We start from the raw sequence: 13,802 nt of genomic DNA on the forward strand, positions 1-13,802 counted from the left end.
ATTAGCGGTTCATCTTAAAGCTTAAATCGAGCACTATTAACTTGTATTAGTTCCGCTTGTCCCCAACCACTCAAATGAGAGTACGGCCAGCACACGTTTTATGTATTTCGCATTCGCGAAAGGCTCGATGCACGTCCATTTTTTTGTGTTCCTAGATAGATACATGGTTTCTTCGGCAAAGTTATGGAAAATATAAAGATAAACAATTTTGCTAAAGAAATGACATTTCTATCTCTATCGAGTGCAGAGCTATAGAGCATTTTCCTTGGAAATTCTTTAAAACTAAGTTTTTCATACTTAGCTTATGTTGGTTGCATTTTACAGGAATATATGATTGTAGGTGATTATTGAAGGACTCAAAATACACGTTTTTGCAAAAGATAGCAAATCTCTAGGACCTTTCCTTACAAAGTTATCGCTTTTGGCTTGTGAAGTTAAAGATAAATAGAGCTTAAATAAGCAATAACATTGTTCGGGAAGGTCCCAGGCGGGGAAAGCGATTTCGACGACCCCCAAAGAGGGGGAATAGATGCCAGCTCCAACGATAGGCGAAGTTAAGGAGGCCATCATGCTACTAAAAAACAATAAATCAGCTGGGAAAGCTTTGAAGGAGTTGAAAGAAAGGATTATCTAGCCAATCAGCGATCGTCGCCTACAAAGTACTGTCCCAAATCGTTTTCCGACGACTATCACCAATTAAGAACAGATTTGTGGGAATTTACCAAACCGGCGTCGTTGAACAATGGTCAACAACGGATACAATACTTATAGCGAATTCATAAATTAACCTGGCTCAGGTCGATTAGCACTCAGTTTTAATCGAAGTGCTGTCAAAGCGTTCATAAATTAACCGAGATTGCATTTCGGTTAAACTGACAGCATTCAGTTTGAAGCGCAGGTTAAAACTGTCTAGCATTACGGTTTACGGGTCGATCTGTCAAACTGCCCGTATCGTTCATAAATTTCGGGTTCCAGTTAGCATGAACCCAGGTTAATTTATGAATTCGCTATTACTTACTTACTTAATCAGCTCCAGGCCGTGGTTTCCTCTGCTGTACGAAGAAGTCGTCTCCATTCTACTCGGTCCATGGTCGCAATTCGCCAGCCACGTAGTCTACGTAGGGTCCGCAGGTCGCCTTCCACTTGATCGATCCATCTTGCTCGCTGCGCGCCCCGCCGTCTCGTTCCAGTCGGATCGTTATTGAGAACTTTTTTAACCGGGCAGTCGTCCGACATCCTCACGACATGCCCAGCCCATCGCAGGCGACCGATTTTTGCGGTGGCAGCGATGGGTGGTTCCCTAAGCAGCTGATGCAATTCATGGTTCATTCGCCTCCTCCACGTTCCGTCTTCCATCTGCACTCCGCCGTAGATGGTGCGCAACACCTTCCGTTCGAAAACACTAAGGGCGCGTTGGTCCTCCACGAGCATAGTCCATGTCTCATGGCCGTAAAGGACTACCGGTCTAATCAGCGTCTTGTAGATTGTTAACTTCGTGCGGTGGCGAATTTTGTTCGGTCGCAGCGTCCTACGGAGTCCAAAGTAGGCACGATTTCCTGCCATAATGCGTCTTTGTATTTCTCTGCTGGTGTCGTTGTCTGCGGTAACCAGTGAGCTCAGATACACGAACTCTTCTACCACCTCGATTTCATCACCGTCTAAATGAATCCGGGGAGGGAGGTCAGCATTTACTTCTTTAGAACCTCTTCCTTTCATGTATTTTGTTTTCGATACATTAATGACAAGTCCTATCCGTTTGGCTTCAGCTTTCAGTCCGATGTACGTTTCCGCCATCCTCTCAAAGGTACGTGTAATGATGTCAACGTCGTCAGCGAAACCAAGAAGCTGGACGGACTTCGTGAATATCGTGCCACTCGTGTCTATACCCGCTCTTCTTAGCACACCCTCCAAAGCGATGTTAAACAGCAAACATGAAAGCCCATCACCTTGCCGTAACCCTCTTCGAGATCCAAAGGGACTCGAGACTGCCCCTGATACTCGAACAACACACATTACTCGATCCATCGTCGCCTTGACCAACCGCGTTAGTTTATCCGGAAATCCGTAGTAGTGCATAATCTGCCATAGCTGATCTCGATCGATCGTGTCGTACGCCGATTTGAAGTCGATGAATAAATGATGCGTGGGCACGTTGTATTCGCGACATTTCTGCAACACTTGCCGAAGCGCGAAAATCTGGTCCGTGGTGGCACGGGCACCCATGAATCCCGCTTGATATTGCCCCACGAGCTCCTTTGCAAATGGTGATAGTCGACGACATAAAAGTTGGGAGAGTACCTTGTAGGCGGCGTTCAACAGTGTGATTGCGCGGTAATTGCAACAATCCAACTTGTCGCCCTTTTTGTAGATCGGACACACGATGCCTTCCGTCCACTCCTCCGGTAGTAGCTCATCCTCCCAAATCTTGACAATGACCCAGTGCAGCGCTCTAGCCAGTGCGTAGCCAGTACAATACTTACACTGCGGCAAATCCACCGAAAAGGTCGTGAATACAGAGTTCAGACGCACTATTTGTTAGTTGACTTCAAAGCTCCATATGATACAATCAACCGAAAAGAGCTATGAAAATCATGAACGAGAATGTCTTCCCAAGGAAGCTACTTAAAACTACGATGAATGGTGCACAGTGCTATGTTCGGATTTCGGCTGGATTATGGTGTTCATTCGAATCACACAGAGGGCTTTGTCAAAAGGTGATGATTAACATACCATCATTAACTAGTACTACAAGGTGTTATAAACTTAGCGAAATTCGTCTAAAATAAAGTGCATGCTGACCGACGCCCCTTGGGTATCTGTGTAACGATCGACGGCGATGAGTTTGAGGTTGTTGACGAATATTTTGGCTCACTGGTACCGGCGGACAATGACACCAACCGAGCCGTGAGACTCAGAGGCGTATTATCAGCAGAAGTCGTGCTTACTGTGGACTTCACAAGCAATTGTGACTAGAAGACTAAAACTACACAGATACGATGGACAGGGCATATTGCTAGAATGCCGGACACTCTAAAAAATGGTGTTTGCTTCAAATCCATCATTGTTCATCAGGGTATGTCTTAGGACGGCAAGCCAATTAGGTTAGTAAGTAGGTAAGAGATAAGAAGAGAACTGCAACTTTTGTTTATCAAAAGTTCTGTTTATTAAATCATCAGAACTGTGGAATAGGAACCAGTTAATAAAAGTATTCATTACATTGAGTACATTGTACTAAATTTTTTAATATTTTTAGCAGTTGTACGCAGTCATGCTCATTTCATCAAATTACAACACAAAATCCTTTTTGGTTGAAAAAATAACCGTTGATAATATTGCATAGTAAGCAAATTTTCACATTGCTATCACTCAGATAAAGTCCATCGAAAGTTACCCAAGAAAAATTCATCTCATTATTTTTAAAAAAAGTTAACTCTACGGCAATAGACTGCACAATTACTAGTAAGTTTAAGTATACTAAGTCAGTTAATATTGCCTATCAAATTATACAATTATCTAGACTACCAGACTTTGCATCAAGATGTGTTATAATATATGTTCACCAACTCTACTTATTTTGTTCCCATCGTGCTCCTGCGCTGGGGGCAATACCCATCGCTGCTTAATCTGGAGGTCCTCAATTTTTCTACAATAATAAAAAAAATATAATAAATTTCCCCACCAAATCGATAACCAAATTAAGCTTACTCATCGTCCGTTTCAATTGTAAGTTCACTGGCGGTCATCTCATGAGGCAACATCCATTGTGCCACGGGCGCTATCAGCTTAGCGCAAATTTGGTTCAAATCCTGTGAACCTGTTAAGTAACTAACCGGCATACCGACCAGAAATACCAGCAATGTGCCGACCGTTGAGTACCACACGAATGAGATCTTATAAATAGAAAATTCCTGGCTGGTTTCCGGAAGCGTCGGTTGAGAAAACGTTTGCGTTACGTTGAACCCATAGTCGCCGCAACCGTCCACGCTTGTAGGTTTCGGTGGGTAACTGAGGGCTCCATTTGTGACGGCTCCACCGACGATGATCCACGAAACCCCAATCACGCTAGCTGCCGATCCCCACAAGGCTCCATGCTTGTTGGCCCAAGGCCAGAGCATACCAAGACAAAATATGCCCATCACTGCTCCCTGCGTGACACTGGCGATGGTTACCACCATCTGCAGGATGTGGCCAAACTGTTCCACCACCAAACCCATTACGATGCAGTACAATCCACTGAATAAGATCAATAGCTTCATAGTGAAATTTGCGGAAGCATCAGAATGTTTAAACAGTTTAAATGGCCGGATGTAATCCTCATAGATTATTCCGGCTATAGAATTAAGATTGGCAGACATTGTGCTGGAAATGTTCGCAAACAACACGTATAAATGGGGAATTCCAATGATTAATTTGAACAGATAATATTTACCTCAATCCAGCACTGAATACGCACGAAATAAAAACCCCAGGCATTCCTTTTAGATTACCCACAACGTCTTGTACAAAGAATGGCAACAGCTTATCAGCTTTCTCTACCAACTTCACTTTAATTGGATCGCAATCGAAGTATTTAGCGAAAATAACCACTCCTGTGAAGCAGTTTAAACTGGTAATAACAATGAATCCAGCACAGAAAATCCATAATGCTGCCCGTGCATGCTTTATACTCGGTACCGCTACCATTCGCTGGACGCAACTTTGATTCAATCCCAGATAACCTGTCCACAGAAATATATTCCCCACGCTGGCAGTCCAGAACGTCTGCCTCGCCATGACGTTAGGATTCATGCTGTTTGTAGAACAATTAGTGGGGTAAAAGAACAAGTATAAGGTTATCAGCTAGGTCAGCGTCTATGAATGGATTTGCTTACTCGAATAGTTCAAGCCTATTTCCGGCCGCTGCTCTCGTGAATACCTCAGAGAAGCCGCCAACTTTATAAACGCCGATCGCCACCACCAGGAAACATGAAGCAAACATGATAAGTCCTTGCACTACATCGGTCCACACGACGGCTTTGATACCCCCGAGCATGGTATAGAAAACGCACACACAACACACGATTCCATTGATCGTATGCACGTTAGTGCCCGTAACCTGGGCGAAAGCCAACGAAGGGATGAAGATGAAAATCGGTAGGATCAGATAGATATTCAGAACGTACGTTGCGGTAACGAACTTTTTCACCGTCGGGCTAAACCGATCCTCGAGGTACTGTGAAGAAAAGGATTGCATTATTTAAAAAAGATACTAAAATTATCCTAGCGGTTACCTGATAGCAGTTGACGATTTGATTGTTATAGAATACCGGTACGAACACATAGTTGATAATCAGCACAATGAAAAGCATCGTCGGCGCGATAATCCAGTACTGTGCGCCGTAGGAGTACATTTCCGCTGGGACAGACATGATGGAGACACCGGATAGTTGGCTGTTGGAAGGTGTTGAAAAGAGAATCTGGTCAATACAATTGAATATGGCTGAATAAAATTCAAATAATAATTGTTCGAGCAAGTAACAAAGTTAAATCAATAAATGTTTGCACAAAAGTGAACTGATTGATATTTGTGGGTGGCATCACCGGACTTTATTTCTTCCAAAATTAGACCAGATACCAAACTATGTTATGATCAATGAAGGTAAGTACCGGGACTACTTTTGTAGTTTGTAGTTTGATTGACATCGGTGTTTAAGAATTGTGAATATTATATTCATAGTCAAATGAGTATGTATTTCATTGATATTAATATTGAAATTTATTAAATAATTTCAACTGACCCATTGGTCTAAATGGAATGCTGGCTGGGACAAGCCACACTGAGTTGCCCAAATCACGCTCAAAGTGGCAATTCGATGAGACCAGTAGTCATTGTGGGGGACCCACGCAGCGTAACTTGTTTCTAACGAAGGAACCAGCGAGCAGTACAAAGCACGCAATGTTCCAGGGTCTTGAAATTCTTTGCCAATCCTTAGTACCATTCCCAATTGTCGAGTTGCTTTGTTGATAATCATCCCGTAATGTTGTCTAAACGTTATTTGCTCATCCAAAATAACTCCGAATCAGTAACCCTATCACCACGTTGCAAAACTTGATCATCGATGCGGTAATCGTTTTTCGGGAGAACGTGATGACGGTACATTCACCATTCAGAAAACCGGTCAATCAGTTTTTGAAGTCTTGAAGTTTGAAGTTGGAGTAGCGAACGATATAGATTTTGGCATCATTCGCATAAAGCAATCTTCTGCCGGACGGTAATAGTCGGGATATATCGATTATAAACAAAGAAAACAGTAGAGGTCCTAACGTGCTACCCTGAGGTACTGCCGAGTTTTGCCAGCGGACATACCCAGTTTATCAAGTTTAGCCAGCAGAATTGCATGGTCCACGCGATCAAATGCTACCTTCAAGTCAGTGTAGACTGCATCAACCTGACAACGCTGGTCTATTGCGTGCAGGCTTAGAGAGGTGACCACCAGAAGGTTAATTGAAACGGATCTTCCAGGAAAGAAACCATGCTAGGACGTAGATATGTAGTTCTTAACATGAAACCAGAGATGCTTATAAACAACTGCCTCGAAAACTTTTGAAAACATTCCGTTTGTCGCCTTTCTTGAACACACGAAGCATAAAGGAAGACTTCCAAATACGAGGAAATTGGTGACATTGCTTGGAGAGATTGCATAATAAAGCGATTGGCAATTTCAAAACCACCCTATCATTCTGCCAAATAGCACTATATCATTCTACCAGCGGCATCAGCAACTTCAGCACCAGTAACGTTGAACGTTTCAGTTACAATCTCATCACTCGGAACAAAATGAAGTCCTGTTGCTATACTTTCTGAAGTAGCGCACTCGTTACTGAACATTTCTGAAAAATATTGAGCAAACAGATCACATTTACGGTTTACGGTAGAAGCTTCAGCGTTTTCCAGATACACACAAGAAGGTTTGAGTTTACAAACTTCCAAAAAAAAAACGGCGTAAGCCAAAGATTGCACTCTGTTTTCTGTGCATAGATTCGGTAGAGTCTCTTGTAAAGCGTAGACGATTGGAAGAATTTTTGCTTCTATAATACGCACGAAGAGCAGATTTCCGCAAACGATTAAGGCGGGAGAGTTCAGCGTTGCCCCATGCGGGCTTACGACGTGAGCGCATTCGGGGAACTTGTCGTTTGATTGCCTCGTAAATTTTGAAAGTGAATTTGTCAACAGAGCCGCTTAGTTGGTTTCGAAGTACGATGCTGGTCTAACAAGCCAGTCGTCGTATGTTCGTATCTCGGCTAGGCGGTGCTGCAAGAAAGAGTCAGTAGGATTTTTGCACTAACCCCGTAACCATCCTGTACTCTAATAGCCGGCTGCAAAGTCTATTGATAAAGAAGGGTTTAGGGGACACGACTAAAACGACGACTAAAAATTTTATGAAAATCATTATTTTTTACGCTTTTTTGAAAGGTGTTATCACCTTGTAGATCACTATTGAATTGTTTTGCGGTCCGACATTTTGTTTAAAAGTTATAAGCAAAAATGTAAAAATTACGTGACATGATTTTCTCCGGAACCGCTCAACCGATTTCAACAATTTTATTATCAAATAAAGGCTCTTGCTACTGCAAATTTTTGACGTAGGACTACGTCTTACGGCAAGTTTTGAGACAGGGTGTCATTCCAAAAAATCGAAAAATGCGTCACGAAAAATGAAAGGTTTTGAGCGCTAATAGCTCAGCGGGTTTCCGATCGATTTTCAATATTCTTACACCAATCGATCGGAAAATCTTCTAATAATTGACCTAAATGAAGAAAAGTATGGATTCTTGATGTTGAACTATTGAAAAATTGAAAATAATGAACCTATGTTTTACCAGAATTCTCGCTTCGTGATTGGTTGGAAGATTCTTTAGGATGATCTAAACCAATACCAATTTGATATCTGTGCTTGGGAAGTAAGCCAAAACAAGTGACGAAGTCGCCTCATTTCAACAATATTTCTTAACACCGCGGTTAAACCTAGACCATTTTGATGTCCTTGCTTGGGAACTACGCCAGAGAGTGACAAAGCCCCCTCATGCCAACAGATTTCTTACGAACGCGATTAAACCTAGTCCAATTTGATGTCTGTGTTAGGGAAGTGTGCCAGAAAAAATGACACAAGTTCGTTGTCCCAACAGATCGCAAATTCTTTACTGCGAGACGATTAAACCTCGGCGAATTTGATATCTGTGTTGGAAAAATGTGCTACAGCTGTAGTGTTCGGTTACAATACGACTCTGTATGAATACGCATGCTTGCCGTTTCATTAGAACTGTAGTGAAAAGATGTGCTGTTGATAAAATAGGATTGAATTGGTAAAATCCCTTCAACGTGGGCAACCATGGATAATAAAAACAATCTTTAATTTCAGTAAGGTAGCAGGAAAGCAAAAGTTTGTGTTCTTGATTTTGTTAAAGTGTTTTCAAATGCACAATCTTTTGAGAATTGAACGTATGCAATGTTACTACTTTGATAAATGTTACATACAACGCGTGTAGCATGCATATATGTTGCATATAGCATGTATACATGAAGAATCGAATGATTACAAGCATGAATACAAGCTACTATCACTACAAAGATACTTACGTAGTCCTGCGTCACCTATATATGCGGTCGTGTCTTGTACACAACCCCTCTGATTTTTTTAGGAGAGTTTTATCGAAAACAATCAAGCGGTTCGAAAGTTATGCCTAAAATGTGCTTTTTCAAGGTGCCAATTAGTCGAACGTTTCTCAGAGATGGCCAAACCGATTTATGCGCTATTAGTCTCATTTGGTAGGTAATATAGCCTTCTGACAACTCAAGCACCCACACTATCGAACATGGAATACGCGTGTATATACACGATATTTGCCTCATTTAGGGGAAGAGCTAATGCCTATTTGCCTCATTTTCAAGCACCAATACACACATAAATGGAAAGGTCTATAATCAATGTCCAGTCAATTGTCTGCAGGTCTGCATTCATCGCATCATAATCGCCGCGAATTTGAAAGTCGAATTCGGAAGGATCAGAATCATCAATGAATACGTGCTGGAGATTCCGGTAAAAGCTAACGATTACAGGCGGATGATGAGCGTCAATTAAAGTAGGGCAGATTTCCTGCTTGAATGCGCCATAAGATCCCCTCACTAGCGTTGTTATCCGCGGTCACCAGCGTTTCTAAATACACGGACATATCTACCACTTGTAGCCCGTCACCGTCAACGTTTACCATCCGTGGAATGGTCAACATTTACCGTATTTGTACATTATCTGCTACTGCTTGTTTCAATCGACTGTATCATATGCTGCCTTAAAATCAGAAAAATAAATAATGCGTGGGTACGTTGTATTTCCGACAATTCTACAAGATCTGTTGAATGGTGAAAATTTGGTCCGTTGTAGGGTTGTAGCGCTATCCCCGATTAAGCCTGTCTGATTATTTTCTACAAAACCTTGAGTTATCGGTGAGCGTCGACGTAGCAGGGAGAGTATCAACCCCCTTCACTGAAAATTGAGCCTCTCGTTTCGATTTTGCTCGCCGGTTCATCTTCTCAAGGGCGATGTTGAAAAGCATGCAGGTTAAGCTGTCAACTTGTCTCGACTTTTGCCGCGCCTGGAAGGGACTCGATCCTATTGACTTTGATAGTCTCTCCCAGCCAAAGTTTGAATATACAACGTACCATGATGTCAACTGGGAGGCGCAATTTCAACATTTACCTTCTTGTATATTAATTTATAACAATTTTTTTTTTTGTCAAATGAAGAATCCGGCGTATAAACCAAAATTGCTTATGATGATTGAAAATAATTCCCCATTTCCTGAATAAAGTCTCTAAGGTTATGCTATGTCAATTTTTTCTGTAAACCCCCCCCCCTAAGAAAAATTTCTGGCTACGGCCCTGTTCCCACAACTAGCACCATATTTGGATATTTGGACTGAAAGCAACCTGTTCACAGTTGCATTCAAATACAAATACAGGTAAATATTCGTGTCCCCCGAAGGCAACTCCGGAATCATATCCTTCTGTGGCAGCCTTTTTATAGTACAAAATACGGGTACAACGAACCTTGGCCCATATGCTACCGTGTCTTCAATGATGCCGGTGACGTGTATGATTTCGATATCAGTAAATTTGTTTATTAGCGTAGGATACAACTATTAGACTCAATCAAATAGTCTGTACAACTGCAAGTCGAAGATATAATATAATAAATTAAAACAATTTTAGGTCGACAGCATATACTGATATACAGCCAAATGCGAGCAACAGAGTCATTAAAGAACAGCATGAATAGCAAGGGTCCCATGTTGCTTCCTTGCAAAAGTCCAGTATTATTAGTAAATAGTGAAGATATACTTATACCCAGCTTAACGCGTAGGATTTTACCGCGTTGGTTGAGCCCCTATCGACCATACCACGAATTGACTCGAAGCACCAAGTCGCAAAATTACGACCGAAAGCTGCTTTTAGATCAGTGTAAATGACATCAATGTGTGCTTTCTTCTCCATATGCAATACGCACGACGAAGTAAACTCTAGCAAATTAGTACTAGAGATGGTCGGGTATGAAAATTTGAATACTCGAACTCGACCCGTACCCGGTTCGAACCCGTAAATTTATTTTTTCAGATACCCGAACCCGGTCCTAACCCATCGGGTACGGTACGGGACCATCTTTAATGTTCAATATGTGCAATAGAGATGGTCGGGTATAAAGATTTAAATATCCAAACCCACCGGATACGGGTGGAATGTGTCAGGCTAGTGATACCACGGTAATTTCTAACGTTCTGTCGATCTCCAGATTTGAACATTGAAAACATAAAAGACTTCTTCCATATTCGCAGACACGAATGCATCACCGATGTAAAGTGTATAAAATTTTTAAAAAAATCTTCCGTATTCCGGGAATTTTTCGCTTGCACACAAGTCTTATTTAAAAAAACAGCAGAATGGAACTGCAAGCGGATTTATTAAAAACAACAGCAGGGATTCCATCGGGTCCCACTGAATAGGATCGTAGCGGCTATTCTCGAATTGATACCTGAAGTTATAGTCGAGGGACGCGGTGAAAATTGCTGGAGTTTCGCAAACTTATGTTCAAAAAGCGAAGAAATTTCAGATCATAGCTTTTATCGAACTGTAACGCGAAACTAAATCGGATGGCAAAGAAACACTCGAGGCAATTTTACGAGAAATACTGGCGAAATACGATTGTTTCATTGTGATGAAACGTATCGCCGTACCGTTTTCGGACAAATTTCTGGACGAGAATTTTACGATCGGCTGAGTGTCCTCGAAGAGCAAAATAAAAAAAAGGTTGAAGTTCCCGAAAAAGTTCCTCGTTTAGTAAATATTCTGCAGTTGTGGACTGAACAGTGAACAGCTTTCGAAACTTCTGAAACCATAAACCAAGAAGAGCCCTTTGTGGAACAATATTAGGTTGAGTGCTTTTTTGGCCCGATTTAGCAAGTTGTCGCTATTCATCAAATATCCATCAACAGTAATCCGAAGCAACCTCGGAAAAATATACACATTAAGAAATTAGTCTGAATTAATTGTCTTACAACAAACATATAACACAAGAATGCATACCTGATACATTGAAATATGAAAAGTAAAGCGTTATAATTTTACTCTACCAACATTTTTTTTTGTATGATGTTTTAGAACTCAAATGTTATTTTCATTAACAGGCCCTATCATCATTCAACCGATCACTCAATAAAATAATTGAACGATGATTTAATTTAATCAAAACTGAAAATATCGGAATTCGTAATTTGCACTGTGTTGACCTAAATTGATATTTTTAATTTCTGCTCACTATTACAAAGTTTTAGAATTGATTCCGCCAGAGTTATCCCAACTCGGAATAATGCATCCCTAAACCTAACCACTGTAAACCACTGGATTATAATTTGATGAATCAACTCACCTGGCAATCAATGAAACCGCAATCGGCAAAGTTTTCATCTGTCGACCACCCAGAAGATAGTCCTCTGTGGTTTGCTGTTTCTTCCCCTGGAAGAAACCAAAATATACCCCGATTGCCGCCGACACACTTAACATCACCGCAAACACCGTATAGTCCTCGGTCGAAAACTGACCGTACGGATTTTCGGTGATCTGTTTAGCCATTATTTTTGTCTCAATCCTAGCACTATAGAAAACACACAAAGTTTGTTCCAAACACTAGGTATATTGAAACTTCACGTAACAATCACTGCAAATCACTATCTTAATTACTCCGATGGGTGGTCATAATTTCTTTTTATAAAGAGTGATTGCCAACACCTCAAAAGTATAAACAATCTCCTTCTAGTGCAATTGCTTGCATTGATAGTACGTTATAGACACATCGGCGACGTTCTGTTTTAATCGACTTTGTGCGACGATTGTGCGCTTACGCTGACGAACCAAGACTGATGATCCTCTTCATGTAGATTCATGTAAGTCCTGATCTAAATATAGGCAAGCTCAAAAAAGGCCTCTTTGCTGCTCATCTGATATGGTAATAGAACGAAATGAGTGCCGTTTGATAACGGTACAGTGTACATAGTTGCTACAGACTTTCGAAACTGACGGTTTCGAAAGAGCTTATCAATCGTAATAATTGAACATGGATTTTATTTTATTGCTGCCACTTCTGTACAATATTTACAGCCGCCACTTCTTGCTAAGAGACACAAGCAATCATCCGAAAAAAATAGTTTATTTAAGTTAATTTACGCCAGCAATTACAGGTGACAGTACCACTTCAAGTGCGTCTCGGTGATAACTAGTCAATATCGAAAAAAAAATTCTTTACAACCGACTCGAGCCGGTACCGATGAAGCTCTAGTAATTAAGTGAACGGCAGTAAACGCAGTTAATATATCAAATTTCCTGCATGCCGCGGGTTGTATCACAATACATAAAACATACCTACGTATATTAAATATTATTCATGCATAAAACACTGACAACCTGCCAGGTAACATTCGTTTGATTTCAAGTTGTTCGAGTCCCATCACAAAGTTTAAGGGTTTTAAAAGGTCAACTCACAAAAAAGTTAATCCTTCGAAGATGTGAAAACAAATTTCAGCTCGCCCGTAAGGCTTCCAAAATTTATTTATTTACGTCTTTAGTGATGACTTAATCAATTGTCTTTAATTGACTTAGACCAATGCAACTGTCTAAAATATCCATGAATACTTAAAAGATGGAGGCTATGGTCTGGGAAACAACGAGGGTTTGTTCTTGATGTAACGATAAAAGTACGATATATTTAATAAATATTTTTGCATATTGTTTTACTCCAGAAATTGGAAAACATTTCGTAAAATTTTTGTTTAATAATATTAATATATATGAAAAATAGGTATATATTTAAGAAGCAAAACTGGGCTAACCGACCAGTTAGCTTCAAGGTACGATGATGGCCTTACAACATCGAAGTCAAGTCATTGGGACTATTGCATTAGACCCGTAACCCGTCCTGAACTCTAATATCCGACTGCAAAACAGCAGCACTTTGTGCTTTTCTTGCTATTGAAGGCGCTTTCGATAACACGTCCTTCGCGTCAATTAATACGGCTCTCTGTCAAAAGAGAATCGACCACACTACAATGAGCTCGATTCAAGCAATGCTCTCGAGCAGAGAAATTACACCATCATTGGGAGATACGTCGGTCACGATTTCGGTGATAAAAGGATGTCCACAGGAAGGAGTTTTCTCCCCCCTGCTCTGGTCACTGGTGGCGACGCACTCCTTCACAAGCAATCACAGCTTGGTTATGAG

The 13,802-nt window shown here is 41.0% G+C and overlaps 1 protein-coding gene across 1 annotated transcript; it reads right to left on the minus strand.

Moving 5' to 3' along the window:
• Positions 1-3,263: 3,263 nt before the first annotated feature.
• LOC128742982 (sodium-coupled monocarboxylate transporter 1) lies at positions 3,264-12,398 on the minus strand. The gene is made up of 6 exons (XM_053839483.1): positions 11,958-12,398; positions 5,271-5,430; positions 4,872-5,212; positions 4,430-4,789; positions 3,706-4,359; positions 3,264-3,643 (listed from the first exon to the last, which is right to left on the minus strand). The coding sequence occupies exons 1-6, from the start codon at positions 12,158-12,160 to the stop codon at positions 3,544-3,546; spliced, it is 1,818 nt and encodes a 605-aa protein (XP_053695458.1). The 5' UTR covers positions 12,161-12,398; the 3' UTR covers positions 3,264-3,543.
• Between the last annotated feature and the right edge of the window lie 1,404 nt (positions 12,399-13,802).

The sequence above is a fragment of the Sabethes cyaneus genome, chromosome 3 (genome assembly GCF_943734655.1).
Source record: "Sabethes cyaneus chromosome 3, idSabCyanKW18_F2, whole genome shotgun sequence".
Taxonomy (NCBI): domain Eukaryota; kingdom Metazoa; phylum Arthropoda; class Insecta; order Diptera; family Culicidae; genus Sabethes; species Sabethes cyaneus.

Excerpts from the sequence above, each read along its gene's own strand:
- LOC128742982 (XM_053839483.1), bottom strand. The coding sequence starts at position 12,160 with ATGGCTAAACAGATCACCGAAAATCCGTACGGTCAGTTTTCGACCGAG. Across the intron at positions 5,213-5,270 it reads AAATCGTCAACTGCTATCAG|TACCTCGAGGATCGGTTTAG; the intron begins GTAACCGCTAGG and ends TTTTCTTCACAG. Across the intron at positions 4,790-4,871 it reads AATAGGCTTGAACTATTCGA|CATGAATCCTAACGTCATGG; the intron begins GTAAGCAAATCC and ends TTCTACAAACAG.